This window comes from Bufo gargarizans, chromosome 4 (assembly GCF_014858855.1).
Source record: "Bufo gargarizans isolate SCDJY-AF-19 chromosome 4, ASM1485885v1, whole genome shotgun sequence".
In the NCBI taxonomy this organism is placed as follows: Eukaryota; Metazoa; Chordata; class Amphibia; order Anura; family Bufonidae; genus Bufo; species Bufo gargarizans.
The window spans coordinates 181,513,804-181,535,666 of record NC_058083.1 but is presented as its reverse complement, the minus strand read 5'-3'; the positions used below and the strand labels follow the sequence as shown (position 1 = coordinate 181,535,666).

Sequence of the window (21,863 nt, the reverse complement as noted above, 5' to 3'; positions counted from 1 at the left end):
TCCGACTAGAAGAACCTTCCAATTTTTAATTTATTTTGAAACACATTAATCTTCCTGAAAGGGGTTATCTACTTTAAACAACCCATGTACTTATGTCCTGTTAAGGCACATGGATGTAATATGGAAGGGTCTTCCCCTCTATTAGCCTGATCAATGAGACACAGCATAGATAGGAGAGTTCCCACGAGGACCCAGCACACTATCCAAATTAGCAATTGATTTAAATTGTAATACTTCAGGGGTGATGAATCCTAGGCTGCTTTCCCCAGCAGTAACAGCCAAGTGTGTTGGGGCCTAGCAGTGGGACCCAACATTATTTACACCCATCACACAAGTATATGCTAAATTTCTGCATGCCCAATCTCCTGGAAACTGGAGGGAGATTGTGCTGTTAGTAAATCAAACCAAATTGGGTCACCAGCTTTTCACTGAACTTTGCATAGATCAATAGTACAAGTGAATATAAGAAACTTTGTAATATATCCTGTCAGAGAAAATACTCTTAGCTTTTTTCCCGCTCACCCTTTGCTTCCTAAACTAACATTCCCACTGAATTCTTTGATAAATCCATCTTCTGAGAGCAAGACGGACTGTGCCCACTGAAGAATCATATTACAGCTGCCCATAGAAGTCAGTGGAGAGGGGAGGGGGAATAGCAAAGAACTGCGGAGTGAAATACACAGGCAGGGAATGTGGTGCTTCTAATAGTAAGTTTATATCTCACCTCAAGTGCTTTCTTCACATCTATACGTCTCTGCAATACCCTATTTGGAGATTCTAAATGAGAGAGAGGATAACTGCACATGATGCGGATTTCAAAATGCAGTGTAATAGAGTAACAACAAAGTGAATGAGATTTGCCAATTCTCATATACACTTTGTGTATTTTTTTTTTTATAGGAGAAGACATTGACCTGCTGTGCAGATTTTAACACCCCATGTCAGTTTGTGCAGTTCTGCAGCTTCCGTAGAGCGCTTTTCCCTATCAATGGGTTTAACATAAACAGAAAATATGCAACGAGAACATACAAAACCCGCAATAAATAGTGTGGATTTATGCAGGTGTTGTATGCAGTTTTGTTGTGGATTTTCTGCATATGAATCCACATTCTGTACTCGTAGCCTTAGTTGTAGTTCACATCCCGCCATCCTTTCTGCCTCCCATTCACTTTAATGAATGAGCATATCCCTTCTCGCTGTTGCCGCCGCTACACACTCCTCAGTGCTGGATTCTATTGAAATGAATGGTAGACAGACTACTCAATAAACCATGCGGCTGCCAGTGAAACTTTAGTATGGGTGTCTGCCCCAAAACTCCATGGCAAAAGATGCCATATGAATGGTACCTTGGGGAGCAGAATTTCATGTCTCTATATGTATTCTATAGGCAGACAACATTACAGCAAATCTCCACCCACCAGGTCAGCAATAACAGAACTATACATCCTGCAGAGGGGGAGACTATAAACGGTCAGATGTATTGTGATTACTCAATGTGTACCTTTTTAAAGGGATTGTCCGAGAATTTGATATTGATTGCATAGGATATCCTCAGTATAGGCCATCAGTATCTGATCGGTGGAATCCTGACACCCTGCCGATCTGCTTTACTCATTGTGTAGTAGACGAAGCTCATAACTGCAGTGAATGGGAGCAGTGCTGCAGTTAAAAGCTCCGTCCATGGAGGGTGCGTGGCCAGCAGCCAAGATGGCTGGATGTGAGTGAAAGGAGCTCTGTGGCTGGCACTACAGAATTGGATAAATCCTGGCTAACAACGGGCATTTAATGATAAATCAGACCCCTGGTTGAGCCCTGCTGCCAATAGAAAGAAACTCATAAGGGACTCGCCCTGCACGGAGGGAGCCGCGCCGGGAGCCAGGCCACGTGTGCAGTGAGGGCAGCATAAGCGGTGGACCTGTAGTGCACTCGGACACACCAGACCCGGTGAGAAATAAGGGGAGAAGATCGGGCAGCGGCGGGCAAGATAACTACAGTGGAGGGAGAGAGTCCCGCCAATCTAGCAGGCCATCTTAGCGGCTCTCCTGCAGCGCGGGGAAGGAGCTCAGACGCAGGCTTCTGCTTCAGCAGCTCGTTCAGTACCCCCCTTCTCACACATTAGTCACAACCTTTTGTGTAAAGTCCCTAAAGACACAATTGCAGACTGCCTGACTCTATGTAAAGATTGCTGCCTGCCTTTAGGGGCACAAGACAACTCCAGGATAATATCCTCTGACATAACTAGCAGATTTATTATATGAGAAAATGCAGTGCACCGCCCACAGCCCTGGAATCGGTTTCACCTGTTGCATACTGGCTACTATCCTGATATAACAATGGGGCTGCAAAAAACACAAAGCGCCACCGAAAAGTGGTGAGAATTTGCCAGACAACCAGATGACGGTGCACGGTCACCTCTACCGCAGCGGAATGTGCACACCAGGGCAAACACTGCATCGGATTTATCGGCTCCTATAACTACACCTGAGGAGGATCGTGAAGAGCTTGATCTTAGGCCTAGTTCACATGAACTTTTTTTTTTTTTTTTTTTGCAAGTGTACGGGCCGTTTTTTTGTGTTCCGTATACGGAACCATTCATTTCAATGGTTCCGCATTTAAAACGGAATGTGTTCCGTAAGCTTTCCGTTCCGTTGAAAGATAGAACATGTCCTATTATTGCCCACAAATCACGTTCCGTGGCATTCAAGTCAATGGGTCCGCAAAAAAAAACGAACACATACGGAAATGCATCCGTATGTCTTCCGTATCCGTTCCGTTTTTGCGGAACCATCTATTGAAAAGGTTATGCCCAGCCCAATTTTTTCTATGTAATTACTGTTTACTGTATATGCTATGCTGAAAAACGGAACGGAAACTGAAACACAACGGAACTCAAAAACGATACAACGGATCCGTGAAAAACGAACCGCAAAAAAAATATAAAAGCCATACGTTCGTGTGAACTAGGCCTTAAAGGGCTTCTGTCACCCCCCAAAAGTAATTTAAAAAAAAATATATTTTTTTTAGGCTAATTAAAATCCTTCTTTAAAAAAAAACGCCCCCTCCTCCTGCTGATTGACAGGGCCAGGGAACGCTCTCCTCCTCCGACTGGCCCTGTCTGCAATTCAAATCCCGTGCCTGCACCTCATTCGGCGCAGGCGCTCTGAGAGAAGGATGCTCACTTCCTCAGTGCGCCGATGACGTCTTCTCTTTCGGGTTTAGAGGTGACGTCATCGGCGCAGGCGCACTGAGGGAGTGCTGAGGAAGCGAGCGTCCTTCTCTCAGAGCGCCTGCGCCGAATGAGGTGCAGGCGCGGGATTTGAATTGCAGAAGAATTGTCGATCAGCAGGAGAAGGGGGCGTTTTTTTGAAAGGAGGATGCGGCGGCTACCAGCAAGTAACCGCCCTACTTGCTGGTAGAGAGGTAATTTACATATTATAAAAGTGCAGTTTTTAACGAAACTAGCCAACAGAAAAGGGTAAGAGCCCTATATATTGAAAAATCACAGTATAAGGATTTTAATTGGCCTAAAAAAAAAAAAAAGACTGACTTTTGGGCGGCGACAGAAGCCCTTTAAACAAGTATCAGCCCAAGTCCTGGAATCCATTATTGCATGCAAGACATCTCTCACAGAAAAATTAGATGAAGTCAAGATTGATCTGGGACTACTGCACCCAGGCCTGCGTAACCTGCGAGAAAGAGGTCAACACGCTGAAGAGCGTATATCACGCATAGAAGATGCTACTGCCACTGTTCCCAGATCCATATCTGACCTTAACACCAAAGCGGAGCTCAGAAAGCAGATGCCCTCAAATAGGCTTTGCAGAAATAAATTATTAGAATCATCGGCTTGCATGAAAGAGCAGAGGGTCGCGCATTGGATGAGTTTATAGAAAAATGGATGAAATAACTTTTTCTAGATGCATATTTCTATCCAGGATCTGTGGTAGAAAAGAGCTTACCGAGTACTAGCAAAACCTACCCCACCGGAGGCCCCACCACGACCCACGCTTGCAAGGATTCTCAACTGCAAAGACAGGGACAGGATACTGGCTCTAGCCAGAAGACAAGAAATTAAATGTGACAACGCCAGGGTGTCCATCTTTCCAGATTTTTCCACTGAATTGCAGAAACAACGCGCCACTTTTATGGATGTCAGGAGATGCCTGAGAGAAGCCAACATCCCTTACGCCATGGGCTATCGTGCAAAACTCAGTGTGGATGGCGACAGAGCGGTATTCTTTACCTCACCTGGAGAAGTCTCTGAATGGCTGGCCCTATGGAGAAGATCCCAAAGACGCTGAGACTTATCTAGGGATTGGTGACCAGATGACGTCAACAGATTGGTTTGGTTTAGTTGATATGTTTCAGGTGTATTTAACTGCAGCTTCTTGATTATATCTAGTTCTACTTTAGCTAATGACATAGGGCCTTAATTCCTCCACACATTTACTTAAATGGTTATACCATTACTGTAGCCGCAGCCTGCATTCTTCTGCCACACATCATCGTAGGCAGAGGCATCCTGCTTCGACTGGCCTATAGTCTGGATTAAGAAGCTAGTCCAGACCTAACACTACATTTGTAGAGAACACAACGTTAGGAAATCTAGGTTGTTTCTCTGGTTTTACGATACTTATGCTTTATCAGTTAGTTACAGTTACTCATATGGCACTGTTATACACTAATACACCCACTGCATTATGTTCCACTCCTGATAACATGTATTTGCCCTGGAATTCATGACTGAGCTAAAAATCTTATCGTGGAATGTCAGGGGACTAGGTATGCCACAAAAAAGATCTATGGTGTTTGCCTTTATTAGGTATTCTAGCCCACAAATTCTGTGCCTCCAAGAGACACCTCTTATCACCAACACTTCTTGGGTGCAGTGGGCCGCACATTCCCATCACACCTCTTCTTCAAGAAGGGTGTCCCTGTTGATACACAAACAACTACGCTGGGAGGTAAAAGACCTAGTCATTGATTCAGAAGGCAGATATGTCTTTGTTCATACTCTTATTGACTATGTACAATACACTTTATTAGGCATTTATAATCCTCCCCCCTGTTCTATGCAGGTTTTACATTTAGCGGCTAGTTTTGCGGCTACCTATCCACATGCTAAGGTAATATGCATGGGAGATCTAAACATGATGTTAGACCCCTCTTTGGACCACTTTCTAGATGCGGTGGACCTGATAGGAGTGGAGAATACCTCGCGACTCAACAGGTTCCTGACTGAATTTAGATGGTTTGACCTCTGGAGGGCTAAATATCCCAGAGATAGGGTATACTCCTGCTATAGTGGCAGCCATAACTCTCTAACCTGGATAGATTATGTGTTACGCAATGAGATGGCGTTTCCGCTCTATATTATACCTACCTAGGGGGATATTGGATCACTCACCGATACTAGGTACTTTAATACGTAGCATTCCCTGAATATACACCTGTTCTGGCTGAGCCTTATGGGCTCAGCGGATGGGATTCCTATCAACTAAGCTAGTTTCTGAAAGCACATGAAGATGAGCCCAATCTTGACCTTGTGTGGGACACCTTAAAGGCGTTTCTTCGCAGGTCCTTACACTCCAGCATAACATATATAAAAAGACACTAAATGTTCAGAGATAGAGATGGAATCTCAGTGTACTACACTGGAGCAACAATATATCCGTCACCCAGCTGACGTTAACATGACTGCTTGCCTCCAGGCGGGCAAACAATACCTAGCGATACTCAAGTACAGAGCAGATAGGAAAAAGTTTTTTATGAAGCAGACTGCGTTTGAGTTGGCTAATCAATCAGCCAAACTGCTGGCTCAGCTAATCCGCCATGATTCGCCCTCCTTGGCAATTTTAGCAGTTAGGAACTCTGCACGCAAGAAACAATTATTCGCACTTTTACACATTTTTACCAGGATCTATATAGATCCAGCATAACAGCATCTGAAACCGAGAGAGCCACGTATTTAGAAGGCATATCCCTCCCCAAACTTACGATATCACAAACTGCCCAATTGCATCAACTAATCTGCCTGGAGTAAATAATAAAAGCCATATCAGACCTTAATAACGGGAAATCTCCAGGCCCAGATGGGCTCCCCAAAGAAGTATATGCCGAATATGCAGAGGTACTAGCCCCTCAATTGTTATCCATCTTTCACTCTGCCTTGGAAATGGGGCCGACTCATTTATGGAAGCCACTATAATACTTTTACTTAAACCTGATAAAGAACCCCTAGAATGCAGTTCCTATAGACCCCGTAGCACTGCTAAATGTGGACTACAAAATCCTGATCAGAATTTTGAACACTCGCCTCAATTAGGTAATTTTGTTATTGGTTCACCAGGACCAAACTGGTTTTATGCCAGGGAAGTCCACTACGGAGAATATCAGATGGGTTCAGGTGGTTACACAGGTGGGTTATTCCCTGAATGCGTATTGGGCCCTGGCCTCACTAGACGCCGCCAAGGCATTTGATTCTATAGAATGGGTTTATTTACTTGGCTGCCTGCGGGGGGGGTTTGGTCCACAGATCCCCAGATGGGTAACTATCCTGTAGAGGAGTCCCTTAAGCGGGCTACTGATAAATGAGGAATTATCAGAACGCTCCCCCCTCCACAGAGGAGCGAGACAGAGCTGTCCCTTGTCACCGCTCTTGTTTCGCCTTGGCGATTGAGACACTGGCAATTGGGGTGAGGAGTACCAACAACATAACTGTAGTGACCATGGGGGAGAGGGGTCCGTGTATAGGACTATATGCTGATGATATGATCCTATATTTATAATCACCTGATACATCGCTTTGCAATGCGGTGGCTTTTATAGATGAATTTGGGGAGTTCTCAGGCCTAAGAATTAACTGGGAGAAATCGGTTTACATGCCTCTGGGCAGGGCAGACTGGTCAGGTCCTTCCCTTGTGGAACAGCTAAAGGTGTGAGACACATTCAAGTATCTGGGAGTAAATATCGCTAAAAGATATTCCCAGGCCAGGTCACTTAACTTTTCCCCCCTTAACTGCGCATATACGGAACAAGCTTCAAAACTGGAAGACATTGCCTATTTGGGTGGCAGCCAGAGGTACACATACCCAAATCTGTGTTTAAAGAAATAGATTCCCTAACTAGAGATTTTATTTGGGGCAGATCCTGTGCTAAACTTAGCCTAGATACACTAAAACGCCCAAAAACAGAGGGAGATATGGCATTACCGGACAATATCTATTACCTAGCAGGCCAGCTGCGGCTCATTAATATCTGGTATACAACTGATGACCTGCCCACCTCAGAGTATTCGGAAAACATTACTTAAATTGCTACACATTATGGTCAGTCTTGGAAATGCCCCCTAAATTCCAGAAATCACTGTTGCCACTGCACAAACTGGCTCAAACGGTCTGGAAGAGGCTAAATCATGGTCTCAATTTACTGAGGTTGTCTGACATACCTCTGTGGGGCAGTCAATCGTTGCCGCATATGCAGGTGGTTATGGGAGCGGACAGATGGCAGTTGGCAGGAGTTACAACTCTCAGGGAGTGTTAATGACGTTCGAGGCACTATCACAGAAATACAATATCCCTCGTACCCACTTCCTCATATTTACAACTTAGAGCTGCCATACAGAGTAAATTCCTGAACACTAGCACCATGATCTCGAAGTACCCACTCATAGGAGTCGTCAAAACCCAGGGCCCCAGAGGACTAGTATCTGTAATCTACTCAAACTTAGTACATGCGAAGGTCAGTACCAATCCCTTCACAGTAATAGACAAATGGAAAAGATTGATACCCACACTTACAGAAGAATCCATAACGGTTTTATTAGAATCACATTTACAGGTATCAACAGCAGTCAATAACAAAATAATCCAACTTTTACATAATTCATCAGACATATCTCGCACCAACTAGGCTATATAGAAGCACTATCCACGGTGTGGGGAACTGAAAGGCGGATTTCTGGCACATGATGTGGAGATGCAGTCCGATTGCCACATTCTGGAAGGAGGTGACTGCCTTTCTTTCCAATTTACTGCCGGGTCAGGTGGCTTGCACCCCTGGCGTTTGCCTGCTGGGAATACTGAATGAGGATATTTGGGATCACTGCATGACAAAAAATTTTAGGGAATTACTATAAATGTAAATGTATTGTTCTGAGATGGTACAACCCCCAGTACGCCGAACTTGTCCATGTGGAAATTGCAGATAAACCAGATACTACCATATATCATGTTAGTGTTTTAAACACCGCAATAAACTTAAAAAATCTGACAGGATCTGTTGTGCGGGTCACCCCACTCTTTTTCTACTCAACCTCGAGACTGTGACAAGCTCTGCATTGGCTTTAGGATCCATGGTTCAGTTGGCTTAGTGGGGTCACCTGAACGTATTGTGTAATGCAATTTCAACCAAAGACATAAGAGGCTCACAGTGGGTAACTGAAGAAATTGATAGTAAGGAATCTTTATCTCTGTGTGTATTATGATCTGTAACAGGAGTGTATGATAAAAAAAAAAGCTCCGTCCACTGCACAATGGACAGACCTGTGTAGTTCTGGCGCTGGAGCAACAAGTTAACAGCTGATTGGTGGTGGTATTGGACCCTCTAGTATGATATTGATGTTTTCAATGGTTCTTCTACATCAGGGCATGATGTAATGTTGTCAAAATTGTAAAATTCACTTTTTAGTAGTTCAAATGTGAGTTATCTGCTTTAACGTAGCATTTGACTTTTCTAAGGCTTCTTAAGAAACAGTTCTTTCACCGTGCATTAAAAGTGGTGAAAATGAAGCCAGACAAAGACCCGAAGAAGGAGAAAGAGAAGGGCAAAAATGACAGTGCTAAAGAAGATGAGAAAAAGAGTAAAAAAGATACTTCTAAGGAGGATAAAGCCAAGAAGGATAAAGAGAAGAAAAAGGAAGCGGAGAAAGAAGAAAGCAAAAAGGTAAGTCTATACTCCAGACTGCAAGAAAACCAGTATTTGTGCCAACTAAAGGGGTTGTATCAAGATACAAGCTTATTCCCTACCACAGGATAGGGGATAAGTAAGAATACTTATTAGTAATCTGACCATGAGAGTGGAGGTCCAGAGTCCCCCAATTGAACGGAGCTTCAGTCAATCATGCACACTTCCTCTGATTTTCTATGGCAATGTCGGAGATAGCCGAGCATTGGTAAGAGGTGCCTGCATACTCTGCTGACATCAGTAGAAGGGAGACATTAGGAGCTGCACACATAATGCCATTATTTGCATAGGGTTGTCCCAAACATCAGAATCACTTAGCCATGATCAGGTATTAGGTCCCTGCTGCAAAAAAGTACATCTACTACAAGGAACCAGCTGTTTGTGATACAGGACACTTGGTTTAAGCTGTAAAGGAGGAGTGAGGCTGATCAATTCAACAAAGGAGTCGAGCTGCCTCACTTTGGCTATATTTCCTGAGTCTTAATAAGGATAGGATACGTCAGTTTTCTAGTGCTGCCAAACATCGAGATTCCACCAGAGGATGGTCTTTATCACAAAACAACCCTTCTGTGGATATAAAGGTTAAGACACATAGTGAAGGTCCACCAATCTTTGGTATAGAAATAGGTTCTATTAATCTCACAAAAGTATAAAATCGGTAAGCATAGAACAAAGCATAAAAGTTGTCCGTGGTTACAAGATCGCCCAACCCAGGTTTCGCCACGATAGCTTCATCAGGAGACGTATCTTATCTTTATTAACAATTCAGATATGGTCTGTAGGACCAACAATCCCTTTAGGGGTCCCTAACTTATATTAATAAAATCTTTATTTGATTCATCTAAAACGTACACACAACAAGAAACCCATTATTAAAATTGTCAGAGTACAGTGAGGTGTGGAGTAGGCTGTTTTTTTTTGTTACTTATTACTGGTTGCTAATGGCAACCCTATATTTATTCATTAAAGCCCATCAGGTGCATTACTAGGGGCATATTCCAGTCAGAGCTGTCATGAGTGTATAGTTTATATCACTCTGACTAGTTATTATATTCAACCTTTATTCGTAGGTTGTTATTAGCAACTTTGTTTGCTCTATTACTATCTATCTACCGTGGAGCCCTATCATTTAGGCACGTCCGCCATATGTATCAGCCTGTCAGAGTGATTGCTGTATCTACTTGTATCGATGCCTGGGAGAGGGTTCCAGATTTGGCAACAACTCGCTACCTCCTCAGATTTGTACTAGTTGCCCTGCAGGCTGATTGACACAGGGGCGTGCGTCAGTCTCCTAAAATTAACTGCTGTTGTTATCCTCAGTAATGCTTAATTTATAATCCATCTAGAATATGCCGATCACTTTGTCCCTCACTACATGCTATATACCCCACTTCCCCTGACGAAGCCACGTATGTGGCGAAACATGTCGGGAGGGGTGTATTAGTGTAGCGCTATTTTTTTAGACGGGGTCAGCGAGTAGCTCAAGGAGCATTGCGAGCGGCATAGGCAGTCACAGTTAGCATGTAGTGAGGGACAAAGTGATCGGCATATTCTAGACTGATTATATACCAAGCATTACTGAGGATAATAACAGCAGTTAATATTAGGAGACTGACGCACGCCCCTGTGTCAATCAGCCTGCAGGGTAACTAGTACAAATCTGAGGAGGTAGCAAGTTGTTGCCAAATCTGGAACCTTCTCCCAGGCATCGATACAAGTAGATACAGCAATGAATGAATAAATATAGGGTTGCCATTAGCAACCAGTAATAAGTAACAAAAAACAGCCTACTCCACACCTCACTGTACTCTGATAATTTCAATAATGGGGTTTCTTGTTGTGTGTACGTTTTTAGATGAATCAAATAAAGATAAGATTTTATTCGTATCAGTTAGGGACCCCTAAAGGGATTGTTGGTCCTACAGACCATATCTGAATTGCAAATTATATCCTAAGGGTCTCTAAAAGGGACTTAGATTATTTTATCCTTATTAAGACTCAGGAAATATAGCCAAAGTGAGGCAGCGCGACTCCTTCGTTGAATTGACTACTTTTTAATGTGAATTGAGCCCGCTTCACACGGTCTGCGACGCCAACAGAAGAAAAGAAAACACTTTGTTTTTATTTTATATTATTTTTATTTAAGGAGTGAAGATGATACAGTATGCTACGTACTAGTATATAGCACAGGTTTGGTCAATTACTACAATAATCTTTTTCCTTTAAATCCCCCCAAAAAGCCTCTCAACTAGTGTTTTGTTTTTTTGTAATGAAAATGTAATTCCGTATTTTTTGTTTTTAATAGGATGAGACTCCTGGGACTCCTAAGAAAAAGGAAACCAAGAGAAAGTTTAAGCTTGAGCCACATGAAGATCAGGTTTTCCTGGATGGCAATGAGGTGAGTGAGGTTTCATGGACATAATAACAACTCTGCTCCCTATCATTACTGCTGACTAAAGGGACAAGAAACCAACACCCCTTTTATTTCCTCTCGTGATCTTCCATTCTGGCTATGTATACCTTTTGGGGGCATATTTTTTTTTATTTATTACTGCATTGTACTTATTTTGAGCTAAAAATATTTTTTTTCAGCTCTTTATTAAAAATATGCCATCCTTTTTTGTGTACATGGCTGACATGTTCTACTAGCTGCCTGTGGATTTTTTTTGTCTATCGTCATCTGGGGATCAGAGGGACTCCTTATCTCTGCTCTCTGACCTTATAAACACTCATCAAAGCTCAATTCTTATTTTACTAATGTGGCTTAAATAAGTGTTTATGACCTCTTGGTAGTTCAGAGATGAGATTTATAAGATGACTAGCACAGAGTGAAAGTAGCATACACACAATTGAAATATGATTTTAGCAAAAAATGAGTAAAATGCAATCATAAACAGAAATAACCTCAGAAGGTGTACATAGCCTTTAAAGAGGACCTGTTACCACTCCTGACATGCCTGTTTTAATAGCTACATGCATTCCCCATGTAATAAGAATTCTGAAGCATCTATTCTTATTGTTGTACCAGTAAGGGTACAGAGGGTTGTTAACCAGTTGGGGTGTGTCCCTGCAGTCTGACTATCCAGTTAGTGTTGCCGTTGTCAGACCTTACTGGTTACCACCCCTGTGTATCCTTACTGCAGACTGCTAGCAATTCATTCATAACTTATAGTAAAAATAACACATGGATGGTACAACATAGAACCGGAAGAATAGATGCTCCAGAATAGTTATTACAAGGAGAATGCATGAAGCTATTAAAACAGGCATGTCAGGAGTGGTGACAGGTCCTCTTTAAATGTATATGTTGGGAGTGGGTTGGAAAGATAACTCTGTAATTTAATCATGCAGACTTCATCAATAAAATGGAAACTGCTGTTTAGTGAGTCATTATGGCACCTATGACTCATGAAACATCTTCATGTCTTTTTATTTCATACAACGTCACTGGTTACTTGGGTAGGCTGTAAGCAGTAGTTGTTTGTCATTTAGATGCATGATTTGTGACGCTGTGGTCATTGGGCAGCAGAAAAGTACTTTATATGAAGGTGTTGCAAACAGTGTGTGATATGTATGTGTGTGTGTGTGTGTGTGTGTGTGTGTGTGTGTATAATGGCAAAATGCGGAACGCACATCGCTGATGTCTGTGTTTTGGGGATCCGCAAAACACACTCGGACGTGTGAATGGACCCTTACTGGGAGTAGTCAAAGTGCTGGGTGGTTGACTACTCCCTAAGTTCCAGGCTGGGTCTTGGCAGGCTTCTAAAAAAAAAAAACTGCCAGCACTGTCAGGTGGTGTGTATTACCTCCCTCTGACAATGGAGCTCCGGAGATCTGTGCTGAGATCTGAAAACCGTGTGTCAGGCCGCCTTAAAGCCTGAAAGTGGACTTTCTGAGGCTGAGCATTCAGCCGGGTGTAAACTGACACCCAGGATACCAGGTGAACTTTTTTTTGTTTTTCTGTGTGTGAACAAGCACCAAGCCTGAAAAGTGACTGTTGTGTTATGTTATAAGTGTGTATACAGGCTCCCTCGCCTTTCTGGTTTACACTGTCATTCTTCATAAATGTATCTGTTGGAACCTAAATTCTTGAAATATTTCCAGGTGTATGTGTGGATATATGACCCAGTCCATTTTAAAACCTTCGCTATGGGCCTCATCCTTGGTAAGTAAGAGTCATTAAATTAATTTTGTGGGTGACTAATCACAATGGTTCTGTTTCTTGCAGTAAGATCTAATGTGTCACAATATATATCAGGGTTTTAAAATGTCAATTAGTCAGACCCTGAAATGCATAATCCTCTCAGTGGGGCCACACGCTGTCACCTCCCTGCCCTCTCATAGCTGTCTGGATTGAATAACCCAATTACTACTTAAAGCGGTGGTAAATATCAGCTGTTTCTACATCTAAATAGTTTTATGGCAGATGTGCTTAAAAGGTCCTTGTAAGGGCTGTATGCACTAGTCATTCTTCTGTATCTGTGACTGGGATTTATTGCACCTGTCTGCAGTCACTGTGTGTAATCTGCATTTTACGTCATTGCAGTAATCGCTGTGATCGCCGCCACCCTCTTTCCTCTTTGGCCTGCGGAAATGCGTGTTGGAGTTTATTATCTCAGTGTGGGAGCAGGTTGTTTTGTGGCCAGTATTCTTCTTCTTGCTGTCGGTAAGTTTATTATTCAGAAATTACAATTTCTACCTATCACTAGGTTTTTAAGTAAAAAAGTTTGAGGTCCTGATTTATCATACTTTCACTTCAGAATTATGGCGTCACAAAGTCGCAAAAATAGAGCTTCTGCAAAATCTTGCAACTCTTTGCATTTTTACACCACTCACTCTAGTTTTGTAATGTTGGTGGAAAAGTGGGTGTGCTTGGTTATGTTAACGAGCTTCACTCCAGATTTATCATTGAGACAAAAAAAATTAAATCGCAATCTCGCTACAGGAGGAGGAGGGGGGTGAGGGGGGAGAGTAGGAGAACTGGAGGAGCTTCTCTAGACACAAGTGTTAGTTTAAAGGATAAGACAAATTTATCAAACGTGAGACAATTGATAAATGTGGCATAAAGTACTCCAACTGACTTCAAATTTTCCCATTGTGGTAAATACCCCCCTAAACACAAGTAATTTTAAAAAATACCACTATAAGGGAGCATTCACATGACCGTAAGTGTTTTGCGGTCCGCAAAACACTGATACCGGACGTGTGCGTTCCGCATTTTGCAGACCGCACCTGGCCGGCGCTATATAGAGTGCCTAGTCTTGCGGACAAGAATAGGAAATGCTCTATCTTTTTTGCGGGGTCACGGAACGGAACAACTGATGTGGACAGCACACGGTGTGCTGTCCGCATCTTTCGCGGCCACATTGAAATGAATGGGTCTGCACCCGTTCCACAAATTTGTGGAACGGATGTGGATCCATTTATACGGTCGTGTGAATGCCCCCTTTATTTGTGTGTCTGGCGAGTGCCTTTTATGTTAAATTACCTGAACCTCTAAGATTTCGCCCCACAGGAATTTCCCAGAATGCACACTCTCCTCCAGAAGCAGAATCCTCTTGGGCCATAGGTGCAGAACACATTGGTTCAGCTCTAACCTGCAAGGTCTTGTGATAACTCATGAAATCCTGCAGTTTAATTCATTTTCTGAACACTCCTCACTTTCCATTGGCCCCATTGTCAAAATGCATATTCTTGTCCTCAAAACCGACAAGAATAGGATATATTCTATATTTTGTGGCATGGACAAGAATAGGACATATTCTATATTTTGTGGCATGGATGCAGACAGCACATGGATGACATCCCTGTGCTGTCCTCGTTTTTGTGGACCCATAAAAATGAATGAGTCAGCGAGCAATCTGCAAAAAATGCATATCGAATGTGGACTGAAAATACAGTCCCTTGAATGAGGCCTAGCAGACAGCAGCTCCCACATGGCACTGCCCTAGAAGTAAAGACAGAGGAGGTATCTTGAAAAGTTACTGCCTGCCTTTACAGTCAGTATCTACACTGAACAAAAATATAAATGCAACACTTTTGGTTTTGCTCCCATTTTCCATGAGCGGAACTCAAAGATCTGAAACATTTTCTACACACACAAAAGACCCGTTACTCTCAAATATTGTTCACAAATCTGTCTAAATCTGTGTTAGTGAGCACTTCAACTTTGCTGAGATAATCCATCCCACCTCACAGGTGTGGCATATATCAAGGTGCTGATTAGATAGCATGAATATTGCACAGATGAGCCTTAGACTGCCCACAATAAAAGGCCACTCTGAAATGTGCACAGTTTTACCTTACGGGGGGGGGAAGAATCAGTCATTATCTGGTGTGGCAACCATTTGCCTCACGCAGCGCAACACATCCCCGTCGCATAATGTTGATCAGGTTGTTTATTGTGGCATGTTGGTCCACTCCTCTTCAATAGCTGTGTGAACTTGCAGAATATTGGCAGGAACTGGAACACGCTGTTGTACACGCCGATCCGGGGCATCCCAAACATGCTCAATGGGTGACATGTTCGGTGTATGCTGGACATGCAAGTACTGCAATGTTTTTTTCAGCTTCCAGGAATTGTGTACAGATAGGGGCCATGCATTATCATGCTGCAACATGAGATGATGATCGTGGATGAATGGCACAACAATGGGCCTCAGGATTGTCACGGTATATCTATGCATTCAAAATGACATCAATAAAATGCACCTGTGTTTGTTGTCCATAACATACGCCTGCCCATACCATAACCCCACACCCACCATGGGCCACTCGATCCACAACGTTGACGTCGGCAAACCGCTCGCGCACACGATGCCACACACAATGTCTGCCATCTGCCCTGAACAGTGAAAACCGGGACTCATCCGTGAACGGAACGCCTCTCCAACGTGTCAGATGCCAATGTGAGCATTTGCCCACTGAAGTCTGTTACCACGACGAGCTGCAGTCAGGTCCAGACCCCGATGAGGACGAAGAGCACGCAGATGACCTTCCCTGAGACAGTTTCTGACAGTTTGTACAGAATTGTTTTGGTTATGTAAACAGATTGTTGCTGCAGCTGTCCGGGTGGCTGGTCTCAGACGATCATGGAGGTGAACATGCTGGATGTGGAGGTCCTGGGCTGGTGTGGTTACACATGGTCTGCGGTTGTGAGGCCGTTTGGATGTACTGCCAAATTCTCTGAAACTCCTTTGGAGACAGCTTATGGTAGAGAAATGAACATTCATTGCACGAGCAACAGCTCTGGTAGCCATTCCTGCAGTCAGCATGCCAATTGCACGCTCCCTAAAACGTTGCAACATTTGTGGAATTGTGCTGTGTGTTCAAACTGCACATTTCAGAGTGCCCTTTTATTGTGGGCAGTCTAAGGCACACCTGTGCAATATTCATGCTGTCTAATCAGCACCTTGATATGCCACACCTGTGAGGTGAGATGGATTATTTCAGCAAAGGAGAAGTGCTCACTAACACAGATTTAGACAGATTTGCGAACAATATTTGAGAGTAATGGGTCTTTTGTGTATGTAGAAAATGTTTCAGATCTTTGAGTTCAGCTCATGCAAAATGGGAGCAAAACCAAAAGTGTTGCGTTTATATTTTAGTTCAATGTATGTAAAATTCCATAAATGTTTTAGGCCATTGTTTGTTTTTTATGTGATCCCCTGGTGATAGGTTCTCAATAAAGGTGTTCATCATTTTGCCCGTTCCCATCCTCATGGCCAGACCTGTGGGAGAAAGTATATTTACAGGCTTCCCACTGCTGGGTCCTGGCTTCTTCGTTCTTCCACTGTTGCAGCGCTCAGTTCTTCACTGTCAACATCTGGTTTGACGCCACTGCAACCAATGACTGGCCGCAGCAGTGACTAATTGATGTGACACATCAATCTGGATGTTGACAGCGGGGAACCCAAACGCAGTGGCAGGGAAGCGAAGAAGGCAGGATCCAGCTGCTGTGAGCCGGTAAGTATGCTTCCCTCTGCAGGTTCAGCTATGAGGGGAGGGGAGCCTTCTGAAAACCCCCAGAAGATGAACTACCTTTAAGTACAGCTTTACCGTAAGCAACCACTAGATGTCCTCGGTGTCCCTGTTTTCCCTGGTCTGAGTTGGAAAAATGAATAAAAGTTTTCCTTCCTGCAGCAGTATTTTGAGCCAGTCTTCTACCTTCCTGTCTTCTTTACATTATAATGGAGCATTCACACACGAATACACCATAAAAGTATATGGTTCCTAACAGGTCAGCTGTGTCTGTGTTATTACATTATTTTGTCCTAGGGCAAAAAAATCCCCTATTCGAACCCATTTAACAGTGTGTTTGTATGAGGGAATTTTTTTATTTTATGGCAATACGTCTTTGGGATTACACATATTAGATGGCATTTATTGTGTTAGACTTTACAACATGAGTGCAGAAAATAACTTGGATATTGGGGTCCGACCACAGGAAAAAATGCCATCTCATGCCTTCATCTGGCACCTGAAGCACTATACTGTGCCACACATGGACCCTGGATGCGGCTATATAGGCCCTTTTGCTCGTGAGACCTATTAACATTTTTCTTTTATGAATAACACTCATTACGTTATATTGAGGTGCTGCCAAATGAAAAACTCAGCTCTGCTGTATTTCTGTTTAAACTGCATGGGAACTTGAAATTGCTTTACAATAAGACATCTGGTTTTACAATCCAGGTCTGTAGGTTTTTGAGCAGAATATAACGTGCACTGGCTCAGCGGTGTAGTTTGGACAGATTTATGGAATACCCCCGATGTGTGAGGCAATAGCCTTACATACAGTGGTAAGCAGGGTGAAGAGTACAGGTTAGCTTAGCTTTATCCTGTTAATGTTCTTTCTTTTATTTTTAGCTCGATGCATTCTGTTCCTTATCATTTGGCTCCTGACTGGAGGAAGACACCACTTCTGGTTCCTTCCTAACCTGACGGCGGATGTTGGCTTCATCGACTCTTTCCGACCACTATATACTCACGAGTACAAGGGACCAAAGAACGAGCAGAAGAAAGATGAAAAGCAAGAGTCGAAAAAGCCACTAAAGTCTGACAGTGAAGATAAATCTGACAGCGAGAAAAAGGAAGACGAGGAGGCTAAGGTAGCTGAGGCAGCAGAAGGATCGGGCACTGAAGGCTCAGGTCCAGAAAGGCAGTCAGACACAGACAGTGACAGGCGAGAGGATGAAGGCTCACAGCACAGTAGTGGCAACGGCAATGATTTTGAAATGATCACAAAAGAGGAACTTGAGCAGCAGACAGATGAAGGAGACTGTGAGGAAGAAGAGCAGGAAGCGACAGCCGAGACAGAACCTCTGCGTGAAACATCTTAATGCAGTGGCAGGGCTGTAGGACTGATTTATGTGCATACGAAAGGATTTTTCTGTGGAGTGATCACCAAAACATTCACACATCTCTTCTGTCTTCTATCAGATATGCAGGGTGGATAGGGATCATCAAATTCACCACACAGATAGCATTCTAGCTTCAAACATGATCTTAAAGTTCTTTTTGAATTTCCTTTTATCTGTAAAAAAGACCAAAATGCAAGGGTCTTCAGCTCCTGCCTGCTCTTAGTGCACTTTCATATATGAGCCACTGGGTTAGATGACGCTTTTTTTGACCTCTGCATGCCGCGCTAATGCATAATGGTCGGTCTACTGCATGAAATGCAATACGGTCTCTTCATTTCAGGAAGTGTTAGGGGGAAAAACCTCAGCAGCTCTCTATTGTAGCAAAGTATTTAATGATTAATATATTTTTTAAGAGGTACTCTCTTTTATCTATGCTTGGTCATGTCAGCGTGTACTCGGCACTTGGCATTAAAGTGCTATTCCATCATCGCCAAAACTGGAGATTTTTCTATTTTTTTTCCTTTGAATTTGATGATCCCTATTTACATATTCCTAATCCGTCTGTCCCTTTTTATGTATATTAAAGTTTAGATTTTTTTAATACAACATGTAACTATTGTTGACAACCCCTCCTATGTAACAGTTGAGCTCGCCAATCTTTGCATTTGTTTTAAAGCGCAAAAAAAAAATACCATCTCACTTTTATTAATAGTATAGTGGAAACAATCAGTATGCAGACAACTATGTACTAGAACTGTCCAACAGAATGGTGCTTTCAAATTTTAGATACTTTATTCACATAAGTAATGCAGGCGTTCAGCATGGTCAAGCAGCGGGAGCATCTCCCATCTATGGTATTGTGCCTGTTAAAGTATAATACTGTCCATAATGCAAATCTTAGTTTCGGTAAGACTACAGAACCAGTCCACTGACAGCAATGACAGGCCGTTGTCTGAATAATAAAGGGGTTGTATCATGCAAAATCAGAAAGACATTTTTTATTTTTAGCATTTTCATAAATACCAACCAAGAAACTTCTGATGGCAGAAGAAATATAGGTGTTTTTATGATACATCCCCTTTAAGTGTCTCCCTGTGATATTACATACTCTAGTAATGTGTGGGAGGAGACCATTTGAAAAGGACTTTCATCTAAGGCCCCTCTCCCATGTCAATGAGTCATGGACTTGTGTAGTCCGTGTTCTCCACTGACACCACATCTACCTATTGACTTTAATGTGGTTTCCCATGGACCGTGGGTCCATGGTGATACCACATAAGCATTTATGGATCCCCCATCCACGTTATAGTCTTGATTATTTTAAGCTCTGTGCACACTGACAGCATGACTACTGTTTTTACAGGACCTATGATGAATCTGCTGTGATCCAGCAGGGTACTTTTATTCTGTTGACTACATCTGCTTTTTTACTAAGTAGATCATAGGCTACACCAGGCATGTCCAAACTGCGGCCCTCCAGCTGTTGCAAAACTACAACTCCCAGCATGCCTGGATAGCTTACAGCTATTAGGGCATACTGGGAGTTGTCGTTTTGCAACAGCTGGAGGGCCGCAGTTTGGACATGCCTGGGCTACACTATTCTGACCTACTAAAGAAACCTGACAGGAGTGTGAACAGAGCCTTAAACCTGGATGTCTAACATTTCCCATTTCTTTTAACATGTGTTGCATTTTTGTGCAGCCCATACAAAGTAGCTGATGCCATTGGCACAGCATGTCTAATGCATTTGGAGGCTTTCTGCCAAACGTGGAAGTTGGACAGTCTTGGTATCTAATTTAGGTAACTGCCAGTTTTTCAGCCTAAATCCTCTCCTTTACTTGAGACCAAACTGAATACTGTCTTTATTTTCTCTCCTGCCAGCCGGCTAATGTTTTCTTGCACCTTTGGAGTAATAGGGGTGCACTTGCTGTTTTACACATGTTCACTTTTTTAGAAAACTGTGGGTTTTTTTTTTTTCGTTTTTTTTTCTTGTCTTTTATGGTCTTTTACGTCAGTCACTTGAGCAGATAATATGCATTTGCTGAAGAGTTGGGCAGTTCTCTGTTCCTTACTCCTAATATAAATGCCTATAATTTAGTATATGTAGCTCTTATTTGTGTAAATGAACGTCACCAAGCAGGCCCAGATTGGGGGTGCGGGGCTTCCTTTTACGAAACATTAACTGTAGACTCTAAGACGTGAGAATCGTTATGATGTATGTGTACAAGTCTGCGCACCTATTGAGGCACCGTTCTGAAATGTATAGTCCTGTAAAAGCAAAAATACAAAAAAAAACTGCAGTGCAAACATTCAAGTTGGTTGTGATTCAATAAACTGTAATATTGGTGGTTGTTGCAAATGTTTGTTAAAATACATTGACCCCTTTTACCTTCTAAGTATATTGATCTGCTATCTTTATGAGGCACAGACAATGTGCCCGTGTATTGCCCCTTTCAGCTGATACACGCTTTGACAGGGCCAGTTTTTTTTTTTTTTTTTTTTTTTTTTTTTTTTTTTTTTTTATAAATAGGAACTAGATATCCTCGACACTGGACATTGCTCCAGTCACGCTGGTAATGTCTGACAATCTTGATATTATATTGATGTCTTGCCCCTTCTCTCTTACAAGATATGGTACATCCAGCCTGTGACTTGGAAAGAAGCTTTATCCGGTTTCCATCATGTCACTTGATGGCAGTCACATATGCACGCTGAATCTGCTTTACTTACATTGGCCTTTTTTTTTTTTATATACCTTTAATGCCTTAAACTGAATATTTTGCAGGCTCCTGACATGTTGGTGATGCTTCCACAGTAAGCTGTTTCTCTGCCATAAAATGCTATGTCATGTAAAGGTATACTGACGACAGTCATCACGTGCTATAGTGTATTTCTCACTTATGGAGGGTAAACTATTATTTGTTAAGACATCTGTCAGCAGATTTGTACCTATGACCTGTTGCATGTGAGCTTGGCATCTGAAGGCCTTTGTGTTGGTCCCATGTTAATATGTGCTTACACTGCTGAGAAAAAAAAACGAAAGTTTTAATATATGCAAATGAGCCTCTAGGAGCAATGGGGGTGTTGTCATTACACCTAGAGGTTCTCTTCTGCACCTTCAATGACTTTCAGGGGGGGTCTTGGCCAGGCATTGTGTTTACACTGTGCAGGGGGTGCAACAGTTGCAGAGAGAGCTGAGCCTCTAGGTGTAATGTCATCGCCCCGCTGCGCCTAGAGACTTGTTTGCATACAATAAGACTTCATCTTTCTCAGTAATGTGGACACGTATAAACATGGGACCATCACAGATCCCTTCAGCTGCCAAGTGCACATGTAACAGGTCAGCCAGTTTCATAGGTACAAAATCTGCTGACAGATGCCCTTTAAAACAGCCTAGGAAATTGTCCTTGGCGTCTGACCAATTACACAAGATGACTATTCTGCTGTGCGGTCCTAAGGGATCCACTTTAATGTTAGTCTCCTCTCTAACTTTTGTACATAGTGTATTCTGTACACTCAGATGTAAACCTTTCCAAA

The 21,863-nt window shown here is 42.7% G+C and overlaps 1 protein-coding gene across 1 annotated transcript in view; it reads left to right on the top strand.

Moving 5' to 3' along the window:
- The window catches only part of SEC62 (SEC62 homolog, preprotein translocation factor), a 40,589-nt gene extending 19,916 nt beyond the window's left edge, over window positions 1–20,673 (top strand). The window contains exons 4-8 of the mRNA XM_044288908.1: window positions 8,739–8,943; window positions 11,270–11,362; window positions 13,069–13,129; window positions 13,511–13,630; window positions 17,833–20,673. Coding sequence (XP_044144843.1) covers window positions 8,739–8,943; window positions 11,270–11,362; window positions 13,069–13,129; window positions 13,511–13,630; window positions 17,833–18,305 — 952 coding nt within the window. The 3' untranslated portion in view covers window positions 18,306–20,673. The remainder of the gene's footprint in view (window positions 1–8,738; window positions 8,944–11,269; window positions 11,363–13,068; window positions 13,130–13,510; window positions 13,631–17,832) is intronic.
- Window positions 20,674–21,863: the final 1,190 nt, after the last annotated feature.